Source organism: Staurois parvus, unplaced genomic scaffold (genome assembly GCF_062004578.1).
Source record: "Staurois parvus isolate SC_StPar_1 unplaced genomic scaffold, SC_StPar_1.0 ptg000697l, whole genome shotgun sequence".
In the NCBI taxonomy this organism is placed as follows: domain Eukaryota; kingdom Metazoa; phylum Chordata; class Amphibia; order Anura; family Ranidae; genus Staurois; species Staurois parvus.
Window position 1 is genome coordinate 1,771,697 of NW_028318493.1, and position 13,109 is coordinate 1,784,805.

The 13,109-nt window shown below is 43.8% G+C and overlaps 1 protein-coding gene across 1 annotated transcript in view; it reads left to right on the plus strand.

Annotated features, from left to right (window-relative positions):
- Nucleotides 1–707: 707 nt before the first annotated feature.
- Nucleotides 708–13,109, plus strand: part of ABLIM1 (actin binding LIM protein 1) — a 419,225-nt gene continuing 406,823 nt past the window's right edge. Inside the window, exon 1 of the mRNA XM_089653044.1 lies at nucleotides 708–896. Within this exon, the coding sequence (XP_089509170.1) occupies nucleotides 884–896 (13 nt within the window). The 5' untranslated portion in view covers nucleotides 708–883. The remainder of the gene's footprint in view (nucleotides 897–13,109) is intronic.

Here is a 13,109-nt window from a genome sequence, read left to right on the forward strand (position 1 = left end):
ACTCTCTGGTTCTCTCCTAACTCACCTGGCACTCTCTGGTTCTTTCCTCACCTGACACTCTCTGGTTCTCTCCTAACTCACCTGGCACTCTCTGGTTCTCTCCTAACTCACTTGGCACTCTCCGGTTCTCTCCTCACCTGGCACTCTCTGGTTCTCTCCTCACCTGGCACTCTCTGGTTCTCTCCTCACCTGGCACTCTCTGGTTCTCTCCTAACTCACCTGGCACTCTCTGGTTCTCTCCTCACCTGACACTCTCTGGTTCTCTCCTAACTCACCTGGCACTCTCCGGTTCTCTCCTCACCTGGCACTCTCTGGTTCTCTCCTAACTCACCTGGCACTCTCCGGTTCTCTCCTCACCTGGCACTCTCTGGTTCTCTCCTAACTCACTTGGCACTCTCCGGTTCTCTCCTCACTTGGCACTCTCCGGTTCTCTCCTCACCTGGCACTCTCTGGTTCTCTCCTCACCTGGCACTCTCTGGTTCTCTCCTAGCTCACCCGACACTCTCTGGTTTTACCATGACTATCCTCAGCGCTGTCTTTTGTCCTGTTAGTAGACAGGCTCACCCTTGTGTCCCGTACTCCCCACTGCTGGTAAGGCTGGTGTATATACATATACTGTGATGTGTAAGTGGTTGGAGATGATAAATGCAGCGTGATGGTCCGGGGCGCAGCGTACGATGCAGCGTGATCCAACCATGTCATCTCATTCTCCCCTAGACTCATCGTTGCAGTGGCATAATCCCTGCACGCCGCCTGCCAGAAGAGTGTCCAAGGCTCAGCCTCCTCTCCTCCCCCTCTCGGCTCGCACCCTCCCTCCTGTGCTGGGAGCCGGTTCCCAGGATCATCTGCAGCCAGCCTGGTCCCCTCCGCATCTCCCCAAGACATGTCTGCCAAAGGTAAGCGTGCATGCATGCTGCGATGTGCTGAGCGGTGTGCGGGGGGGAGGGGGGGGACGCTGCGGAGGAGACAGCGGGGATTGCTGCAGTGTCTGCCCGCTGCCCCCCTGGCTGCATCTCCCTCCTCGCCAGGCTCTCTGCATTGTTTATTGCGCTGGATTCTGCTGCATTTCTCTCCACGTGACCGCAAGGATGGAAGGCCGAAAATGGCAATTTATACCCCAAGACGGCCAGATGTGTCTGCAGACAGGTGTGCTGCTAATACACAGGAGCTGCAATACACAGACAACACTGCTAATACACAGGACAGGTGCTGTTATACAGAGATCACACCTCTAGTACACAGGGCAGGTCTTATGGAGAGATTGCACCTCTAATACACAGGACAGGTGTTCTTATATAGAGATCACATCATTACTACACAGGGCAAGTATTCTTTTATAGGGATCATACCTCTAATACACAGGACAGGTGCTGTTATACAGAGATCACACTTCTAGTATACAGGACAGGTGTTCTTTTATAGAGATCACACCTCTAATACACAGAACAGGTGTTCTTATATAGAGATCACACCATTAATACACAGGACAGGTGTTCTTATATAGAGATCACACTTCTAGTATACAGGGCAGGTCCTCTTATATAGAGACCGCACCTCTAATACACAGGAAAGGTGTTCTTATATAGAGATCACATCATTAATACACAGGGCAAGTATTCTTTTATAGGGATCATACCTCTAATACACAGGACAGGTGCTGTTACACAGAGATCACACTTCTAGTATACAGGGCAGGTCCTCTTATATAGAGACCGCACCTCTAATACACAGGACAGGTGTTCTTATATAGAGATCACATCATTAATACACAGGGCAAGTATTCTTTTATAGGGATCATACCTCTAATACACAGGACAGGTGCTGTTATACAGAGATCACACTTCTAGTATACAGGGCAGGTGCTCTTATATAGAGATCACACCTCTAATACACAGGACAGGGTTCTTTTATAGAGATTGCACCTCTAATACACAGGACAGGTGTTCTTATATAGAGATCACATCATTAACACATAGGGCAAGTATTCTTTTATAGGGATCATACCTCTAATACACAGGACAGGTGCTATTATATAGAGTTCACATCTTTAATACACAGGACAGGTGTTCCTATACAGAGATCAATACAAATGGTAGGTGTCCTTAATTAGAGATAACACCTCTAATACAAATGACAGGTGTTCTTATATAGAGATCACATCTCTAACACACAGGACAGGTATTCTTATATAGAGATCACACTTTTAATATACAGGGCAGGTGTTCTTATATAGAGATCACACCTCTAATACACAGGACCAATGTTTTTATACACTGATAACTCTTCCAGTACATGGTACAAGTGTTCACACCTCATTACACGGGACACATATTCCTATGTAGGAAGCACACATTTGATACATAACATAGCCTAGTAACTCTGGCTGTGTGTCTCTGCCCTGTGTATAGTAACACTGTTTGTGTCTCTGTCCTGTGTATAGTAACACTGTCTGTACCTCCGTCCTGTGTATAGTAACATAGGCTGTGTCTCTATCCTGTGTACAGTAACACTGGCTGTATCTCTGCCCTGTGTATAGTAACATCGGCTGTGTCTCTGTCCTGTGTATAGTAACACTGTCTGTACCTCCGTCCTGTGTACAGTAACACTGGCTGTGTCTCTGCCCTGTGTATAGTAACATCGGCTGTGTCTCTATCCTGTGTATAGTAACATCGGCTGTGTCTCTATCCTGTGTATAGTAACACTGGCTGTGTCTCCGTCCTGTGTATAGTAACATTGGCTGTGTCTCTGCCCTGTGTATAGTAACATTGGCTGTGTCTCTATCCTGTGTATAGTAACATTGGCTGTGTCTCCGCCCTGTGCATAGTAACATCGGCTGTATCTCCGCCCTGTGTATAGTAACATCGGCTGTGTCTCTATCCTGTGTATAGTAACATCGGCTGTATCTCTGCCCTGTGTATAGTAACATCGGCTGTGTCTCTATCCTGTGTATAGTAACATCGGCTGTATCTCTGCCCTGTGTATAGTAACATCGGCTGTGTCTCTATCCTGTGTATAGTAACATCGGCTGTGTCTCTATCCTGTGTATAGTAACATCGGCTGTGTCTCTGCCCTGTGTATAGTAACATCGGCTGTGTCTCTGCCCTGTGTATAGTAACATCGGCTGTGTCTCTGCCCTGTGTATAGTAACATTGGCTGTGTCTCTGCCCTGTGTATAGTAACATCGGCTGTGTCTCTGCCCTGTGTATAGTAACATCGGCTGTGTCTCTGCCCTGTGTATAGTAACATCGGCTGTGTCTCTATCCTGTGTATAGTAACATCGGCTGTGTCTCTGCCCTGTGTATAGTAACATCGGCTGTATCTCTGCCCTGTGTATAGTAACATCGGCTGTGTCTCTATCCTGTGTATAGTAACATCGGCTGTATCTCTGCCCTGTGTATAGTAACATCGGCTGTGTCTCTGCCCTGTGTATAGTAACATCGGCTGTGTCTCTGCCCTGTGTATAGTAACATCGGCTGTGTCTCTGCCCTGTGTATAGTAACATCGGCTGTGTCTCTGCCCTGTGTATAGTAACATCCTATGAACCCTAAGTTCTTGGTTGACGCGTTTAGCTCACATTACTGACCATTCTTTCTTCACATACCAGATGAAAGTTGAAATCAGGCTTTCAGTGAACCACCGGGTGGGAAATGCAACCCCTTTAAGGTCTAAAAAAGAGAACTGTTGTAGTTGTCACCAACAACCAATCAGGTTTGCTCTCTCTCTGTAAATGTTGGAACGATCTCCCTCTGGACCTGCAGAGCTGACAATGGTGACGTTGCAAACAGTTTTTGGATATACATGTTCATATCCTGGCTGCATTCTGGAGGTCTGCTCATTACTTAAGTGAATAAAAACTGTCCGTGTACCCCCCCCCCCTCCAGTAACCAATCACATTCAACCTTTACTCCCCAGTTGTCGTTTCGCAGTGCCCAGCCCCCATCCGGCAGCACTGATACTACAAAGTATTAAGTTGCTTTCAGAGTTTCTGAGGATCTTTTACGGGAAAGTTGACGTTTGGCGATCTTAAAGGGAACTTCCCCAAAAAGAGAAAAGAAAAAATCTGGTTTTGCTGCTTCTGTGTTTAACTACGGCGCTCTGTACACAACTCTTCATGGAGGGGGAGGGGCTGGGTGGTGCGCAAGGGGCGACTTTTACTGATATGTTGCAGCAACTGTGATGTATCAACAATTAGGAATCACATTTGGTTTCTCAGGATGTTACTATTATTGGGATTATTTTTATTATTAAAGTGTTACTAAACCCACATCAGTAACCTCAGTCTGTATATATGCACTGACCCCGGGGTCACACCGGAGCATTTTCCGCAGTACAGTCCATGTAATATGACTTCCTATGGGATATGTTCACATCTCCGCTTTTTCACCCGGTGCATTTTTTTGGAAAGGGTCAGGGACTTTTTTTGGAACTCAAAAGGTTGAGTTTTTGGTTCTATAGACTTTAATGGAAACGCTGCAGAAAAGCATGTAGTGCATTTGTGCTGCATTTTTGCCGCGTTCTTGATGCGTTTTTCATTTGAAATCTGCCTAGCAACAAGAAAAAAAAAAAAAAAAATAAACCCCGAAAAACGCGTAAAAATGGCAGGAGCAAAAACGCAATGCAGAAACAGGTCAAACGCAAACGGCATAGGTGTGAACCTAGCCTATAGCATGCTTGTTATACTCACTGTGGAACCTAAGGAGTTAACCCTCTGCCTTGTGTAAAAAGGCTGATTTCTCTAAACCTCCCCTTCTTCTACTGTTCCCAATCCATCTGCTGATAGAACAGAGCCTTGAGGGCAAGATGCACATGCTCAGTTTGGTGTGTATTGCTAGAGAGTTTGTGTTTCTCTTGGGAGGGTGCATGTGATCAACAAAGAGCCAATCAGCACTGTCCAGAAAGAGGTCAGGGGTTACACACACTCATAGGAGACTGGAAGTCGCATGATTTCAAAGTCGGATCAGTGTGATCGGGGACTAAAGCTAGAAAGTGAAAATTTAGGTTCACTTCTGCATAGAAACCAATCAGTTTCCAGGTTTTATTGCCAAAGCTTAAAGTGGTTCTAAAGGCTCAAGGTTTTTTTTTACCTTCAAGCATTCTATGCATGAAGGTAAAAAACCTTCTCTGTGCAACATCCCCCCCAGTCCCCACTAATACTCACCTAAAGCCCCCTCTCGATCCAGTGATGTGCACTGGAGGCTCTCCCGGTACTCCCTCTTCTTATCGGCTGAGACAGAAGCGGGAGCCATTGGCTCCCACTGCTGTCAATCACAGCCAGCGAGCCAATGAGAAGAGAGGTCAAGCCGAGCCACAGCACCATGTGTGAATGGACACAAGGAGCAGCGGGTGCCCCTATAGCAAGCTGCTTGCTGCGGGGGCACCCAACAGGAGAGAGGGGCCAGGAGAGCCTGCAGGGGACCCAAGAAGAGGAGGATCTGGGCTGCTCTGTGCAAAACCACTGCACACAGCAGGTAAGTATAGACATGTTTGTTATTTTTTCTTAAGAAAAAAAATAAGCCTTTAGAATCAATTTAATTGAACAAGCTGAAGTCAGAAGCTGATTGGCTACCACCCAATTGGAAGAAAAATATATTTGAAATCTATTTTAAAAATATTCTTCCCAAATACATTGACATATAGTTGAAATACTACAATTGTGGCCATATTCAATATATTTCAAAATATATTTCAATAAATAAAAAAAATAAAAAATAATATATATATATATATATATATATATATATATATATATATATATATATATATATATATAATGTTGAAATGGGTTTTTATTACAAAATATATGAAAATTAAAAAAGTAAATACATTTGAAAATATACTGTATGTCTTTAAAAATACAAATCTACATTTTTGGAATGCATTTACAAATATATGTAAAAATATATGTTAAAATGACTTTTTTATATGTTAATAAAAATCTGAAGAATATAAATAAAAATTATATATTTTTTAAAAATACATTTTTAAAATATATTCTTCAGATTTTTTTTAACATATAAAAAAGTAATTTTTGAAATGTATTTTTAAAAATATTTTTTATATATTTTGTAATAAAAACACATTTCAACATACAGTCTGTGTATATATAGATAAAAATAATAATGAAATATATTGAATGTCCAGAATTGTAGTATTTCAAACATATGTTAATATATTTTGGAAGAATATTTTTAAAATATATTTTCCCTCTTCTGAGTGCTCCAGTTGTAGTAAATCTCCCCCATGTATGTCTTGTCAGACAGCAGAGGAGGAAGCAGTGCTGGATCAGTAAGCTGTATATAAGATGACATCTATGTGTTTTGCGGTGCGTTTTGCATTTTGCAGACACACTAAAGCCCATTTAAGAAGTGACTGTAGGAAGAAGATAATATTCAGACTCTCAGATCTTCCTTCCTGCAGTCATTCTTTTTTGTACTATAGAGCTGTTAGAAGGACCATTAGATTGTCACTGAGCGATTCATTCTAGGATTGGTCATAAATCTCTCACCCATCCATAGCAGGAACTTACCTGCCTGTCTATGGCCACCAGGCCACTTACCTTCTGTCTCCTACATGCCCTCTTATTGTGTTTTATCTGATGACTTCATTGTGTGCCTGATTCCTTACACCTGTGTGTTTACCCTCTTCGGGGATGGAGCTCTACTGTGCTTTGCTTCGGCTGGTTACACAAGGGTTGAAAATCGGCCGGTCAGGTAGAAACCGGATGCCTTTCGGCCCGTGTGTACAGCTCCTCAGCCGACACGACCGCTGGAAAAGCAGCATCCATTCGGCATCCTGGCAAGTGGGGGTCCCCCCTGTCAGAACACAGGGGAGATCACCACACTGTCATCGGATATGTTAGTACCACGATCTGTGTTTTTTTTTCCTTCGGCTCGCTGGGTTGAATGATAAAAACTTCCTGTGTGTACCCTGCATTAGGATTCAGCTGTAAGTAGGGAGCAGATCTGTATATTAGAACTACAAAGGTTAGATAGACAGACTTGGATGGAAAGCACAGAAGGAAGACAAAGAAAGAATATGCATGAAAATCACATGGCAGCAACTCAATGCATTTAGGCACCCAGACTAGGGTTGTCACCTCATCCCTTTAAACCCGAACACTTATTAATGATGCAGGTTCTGTGGCAGATGAAGGTGGTAATTCAACTCACTTAGTGCATTAAACGAACCACAGAATCTGTGTAATTAATAGGTGTTCAGGTTTAAAGGGATGAGGTGGCAACCCTAACCCAGACGTGGTGAAGACGACTTGCTGAAGTTCAAACCAAGCATCAGAATGGGGAAGAAAGGGGATTTAAAGTGTTACTAAACCCCGGACCCTGCACTCACTATATCTGGTCTCCCCGGACCCTGCATTCACTATATCTGGTCTCCCCGGACCCTGCATTCACTATATCTGGGTTCCCCGGACCCTGCATTCACTATATCCGGTCTCCCCGGACCCTGCATTCACTATATCCGGTCTCCCCGGACCCTGCATTCACTATATCCGGTCTCTCTGGACCCTGCATTCACTATATCCGGTCTCCCCGGACCCGGCATTCACTATATCCGGTCTCCCCGGACCCTGTATTCACTATATCCGGTCTCCCCGGACCCTGCATTCACTATATCCGGTCTCCCCGGACCCGGCATTCACTATATCCGGTCTCCCCGGACCCTGCATTCACTATATCCGGTCTCCCCGGACCCGGCATTCACTATATCCGGTCTCCCCGGACCCTGCATTCACTATATCCGGTCTCCCCGGACCCCGCATTCCCTATATCCGGTCTCTCCGGACCCCGCATTCCCTATATCTGGTCTCTCCGGACCCCGCATTCCCTATATCTGGTCTCCCTGGACCCCGCATTCACTATATCTGGTCTCCCCGGACCCCGCATTCCCTATATCTGGTCTCCCCGGACCCCGCATTCCCTATATCTGGTCTCCCCGGACCCCGCATTCCCTATATCTGGTCTCTCCGGACCCCGCATTCACTATATCTGGTCTCCCTGGACCCCGCATTCACTATATCTGGTCTCCCCGGACCCTGCATTCACTATATCTGGTCTTCCCGGACCCTGCATTCACTATATATGGTCTCCCCGGATCCTGCATTCACTATATATGGTCTCCCCGGACCCTGTATTCACTATATCCGGTCTTCCCGGACCCTGCATTCACTATATCTGGTCTCCCCGGACCCTGCATTCACTATATCTGGTCTCCCCGGACCCTGCATTCACTATATCTGGTCTCCCCGGACCCTGCATTCACTATATCTGATCTCCCCGGACCCTGCATTCACTATATCTGGTCTCCCCGGACCCTGCATTCACTATATCTGGTCTCCCCGGACCCTGCATTCACTATATCTGGTCTCCCCGGACCCTGCATTCACTATATCTGGTCTCCCCGGACCCTGCATTCACTATATCTGTCTCCTTCTAGATTGTAAGCTCGAAAGAGCAGGGCCCTCGAACCCCTCGTCTATTGTTTTGTTACTGTATTGTCTCATCCACCCCCCCACCCCCATCAACCAGTTAATGACATTTTTTAATAAAACATTTCTCTTTTTTCATTTCATCCCTTATTGTAGACCCACTGATGTCATTGTTGGGTCTCTGTGCTTCTCTATGCAAGGCAGGAAGATCGTGGCTGGTGGGAGGACCCAGCAAGTTGTTGTACATAGCTTCCCAAGTTGTACAGGCTCTTGTATACTCTGATATCACCGCACACTGTGAGCCTCTCACAGTTAGTAGAGACAGCAAGTCAGATCCAGCCCACCTCATTTCCTGGCTAGAGGGAGTCATCTCGCATCATCTAGCACTTTCCTCCGCAGCCTGACTGTCCCTCCCCCGCCCTTTTTTATTGGATTTCAGTTCATTCAGTCATGGAGGCTCAGCAGACTATAGGGGTATTAGGGTGGTTCAGCCTGTATGGAAATGCCCCCACACCTTCAAACTGACACGCATCAACATTGATATTTATATAACGCCTCCCAAGAGCCAGCCCACTGCCTGCATCAGAGAAGGACACTGAGGCAGGGTGATATTTTCAGGAAACTATGTACAGCTGGCCCCTCCCACCAGCCACGATCTGTCTGCATTGTTTAGAGAACCACAGAGACACCGGAGATGACATCACTGGATGTAAAATAAGGGATGTAACAAAAATAGGTTTTATTTAAAAATATCATTAGCATGTTGATTAGGGGGGAGTGAGGAATCAGGGAAGACAAAATATACTGTAAGAAGATTAAACTTCAGTCTTGAATGCCTTCCAGCATGAGCGAGAGAATTCAGCTTGCAGAGTCATTAAAGCGCGGCGTCTCCCCACCAGCCTCTTAATAAAGCCCCAGAACACCTGACAGCTTAGCTGGTACAGCGAGAGCTTTTATCAAATTAGCAAGTCACTGCCGAGCTCGTCGAGGAACCCGAACAATTACTAGGTGAAAGTATCTTATATAAAATGCTTTACAATCTTTTTTTCCACCTTTGTTTAATCCCAACGCTGCTGATCTCCTGCGGTCTCTTTTCAGCCGCTTCCTGTCTACAGGACCTCCAGCAATGGCTGTATGGAATTTCTCAGGGCAGGTTTCCTGATGGTGACAACAGTGGGCCATACCTGTGTAATATGTGTTTAGAACAACCAATTGTAGTCTTTATAGGAAACCTTTGTGATAAGGTGACAACGCAGAGCACAATTGGAAGACAAGGTCACCTTAATGGCAGAACTACCAGGGCTTTTTTTTAAAGTGGCTGTAAACCCTTACATATACCTGTAACGGAACTGACCCCAGACTGCGCTTGGCTACTTCCGATAGACTACCACTTCCCTGTCCAAACACCGACAACAGACACCACAGCAGACCGTACAAGACTAGACGACACCAGTCTTGAAGTAAGCCAGAAGGTAGACTAGTTTATTTGAACACAGATACAAGATATATACACTCAGGGGACAGTCCCCCCTCCCTGCAGAATGACACAGGGTGGGGCAATCAACATTTAGTAACAAGACACACACAGGTATTCAAACTTCACACCAGCAGACAGTCCCATCAGGAGGGAGGGCTGCTGGAGACATCCCCCCACTAAGCTAATACACATAAACACATACATCCCATAATAGTTTGCTCCCAAGCAAGACACACAATAGAACAATGGGATGCAACCACATAACATCAAACAATCAACAACCCCCTCCACCCCATTATTAGGACAGATCACCCTGTACCCCTAACAGGCACAGGGTGATTTACATATAAGAGGGATATAGGGAGCTGAGACAGGGGTCTCCCCACCTCTCCAAAGTAAGCTGGGTTCCATGGGCCCCCACCCAAAGTGACGCCCGTCGCAATACCCAATGAAGTGATTGGCCTCAGGTGATACACAAAGATGAAACAAATCCTCCTACATAAGTTGTACCTGTTTATCTACGGCCCTCTCTTCTCTACAGCCAATCAAAGTGCAGCTTGTCTGAGCTTCCAGAAAGCAAGGGGTAGAGAGCTGAAGTTACTCTGCAGAGCTCAGTGAGAGCGGATTGGAGGGAAGGGACACCCTCCCCTTTCACACAGCACACAGGAACAGAGCTGAGGCTATCAATCACAGGCTGTGTGCTGGAGCTCCTCCCCATCACCTTTTTCCTCTTGGTGTCAGGAAAACTTGTCAGAAGTGACACATGCAGGTAGCAGAGGAACAAAGCATCAGACAGAAATGACACTTAGTGCTCTGGATTGAGACAAGTATACACTATAGAGGGATATGCTTTGTTCATATTTCATATCTGAGGTTTACAATCACTTTAATGAAAGCTGTACATTTAAAAGTACTGAATGACTTTCGAAGTAACTGTAACATCTTAGGCTTGGTTTACATCTAGGCAAGTCAGGAATGTGCGCAAAATCTCGCACTTTCCCAACACACATAGAAACACGCTGCTGTTAAGCAGATGCAAAGGGGTGCCAATAATTTTTAATGACACCCCTATGCATCAGCAAACGCGTCCATGTGGTTCGGTGCAGGCGCAATTTTACAAAAAGTTCAGGGACTTCTTTCCCCAATTTTCTCACCGGTAGGGCAGCCCATTGAAATGAATAGACTGATCTACACGCAACACGCGGGAATGCGTGAAAAATGCATGCGTTGGGTAGCATCGTACTGCTGTGAACCTAGCCTTAAGGCTGCTACTGATTGAGTTTACATACAGCTTAGTGATCCCCAGCACAAGATTCATGTAGCAACAATCTAAGAAATACATTGGATAAAATAACATAAAAAAACCTCTGTGCTTGGCCGTTATATTGATCCAAAGGCTTCAAGACTTTCTGAGTCACAGAAAATATATGCTGGCCAGGACTTCTTATTTCACTACCTACATGATTGTGCTAGGTTAGCAACTCTGAAAATATTGAGGTCAGAGGCAGACAGGAAACTGGCATTTTCAGAAGGAGGTCAGCAATCCTCCTTCTCTATGGGAGCCTCCATATTTTTTTCAGTACTGGGTTCCTTTAAGAACTTGACACGCAAGAGAGGGAGCGATCTTCCCATTGAAGGCTGTTTATAGGATGTGTACAAATTCTCTTGTTGACTTAGCTTTTATTTGTGGATTTCTTTTTTTCCTGGAAACTACATTCCTCCCGCCATCAATGAACTGAGCAATGACTCACCAAGAAAAGGTCTCTAATATGATCCCTGTAAAATCTTTCTCTTTCCAATTGTAAGTGGAAATGACCTGACACAGGCTTCTTATTAGAGTGTGAGGGATCTGAACTTCTCAACTTGTCATAACAGAAAACAACGCCCTCCTGTCCTCCATTCATACTTGTTTTTCTATTTGTGATATTGTTACTTCTTGTGTTTATGTATTGATACTTGTGTTTTGTTGTTTTTGTTACTTCTTGTGTTTCTTGTATTGTTACTTCTTGTGTTTCTTGTATTGTTACTTGTTGTATTGTTACTTCTTGTGTTTCTTGTATTTGTTAATTCTTGTGTTTGTTGTATTGTTATTTCTTGTGTTTATGTATTGATACTTCTTGTGTTTTGTTGTTTTTGTTACTTCTTGTGTTTTGTTGTTTTTGTTACTTCTTGTGTTTTGTTGTTTTTGTTACTTCTTGTGTTTTGTTGTTTTTGTTACTTCTTGTGTTTCTTGTATTGTTAATTCTTGTGTTTCTTGTATTGTTACTTCTTGTGTTTCTTGTATTGTTACTTCTTGTGTTTCTTGTATTGTTACTTCTTGTGTTTCTTGTATTGTTACTTCTTGTGTTTCTTGTATTGTTACTTCTTGTGTTTCTTGTATTGTTACTTCTTGTATTGTTGCTGTATTGATACTTCTTGTGTTTGTTGTATTTGTTACTTCTTGTGTTTGCTGTATTGATACTTCTTGTGTTTGCTGTATTGATACTTCTTGTGTTTGCTGTATTGATACTTCTTGTGTTTGCTGTATTGTTGCTTCTTGTGTTTGCTGTATTGTTGCTTCTTGTGTTTATTGTATTTGTTGTATTGTTACATCTTGTATTTGATGTATTGTTACTTCTTGTGTTTGTTGTATTGATTCGTCTTGTATTTGATGTATTGTTGCTTCTTGTATTTGATGTATTTTTACTCCTTGTATTTGTTGTATTGATACTTGTATTTGATGTATTGTTGCTTCTTGTGTTTATTGTATTTGTTGTATTGTTACATCTTGTATTTGATGTATTGTTACTTCTTGTGTTGCTACTTCTATCCAAGTCATTCTGAGAAATAGTGCAAAACTATAGAAAGCATGAAAAATCAAGAGAAAACAGCTCGACTTTTATGAAGTCCAAGAATTCCGTTCTATTGTTATTAATTCATAAAGCAGGTAAAAGATTAGACCATTCACCTCAATCTCTGCACTAGAGGAGCTTACACACGAACATCCCCACCAAAGTCACACATTAATATTATTATACATTTATATAGCTCTGAAATATTCTGCAGTGCTGTTTAAGTGCTTCCTGTCCGCCTTATAGCAGTAATACTGCTACAGGGCGTTATGGGTGCGCAAAATCACATATATATACACGTTTCCGCCGTTTTTAAACACTATAACTTTCACGTAAACCAATTCATTTACACGTATTG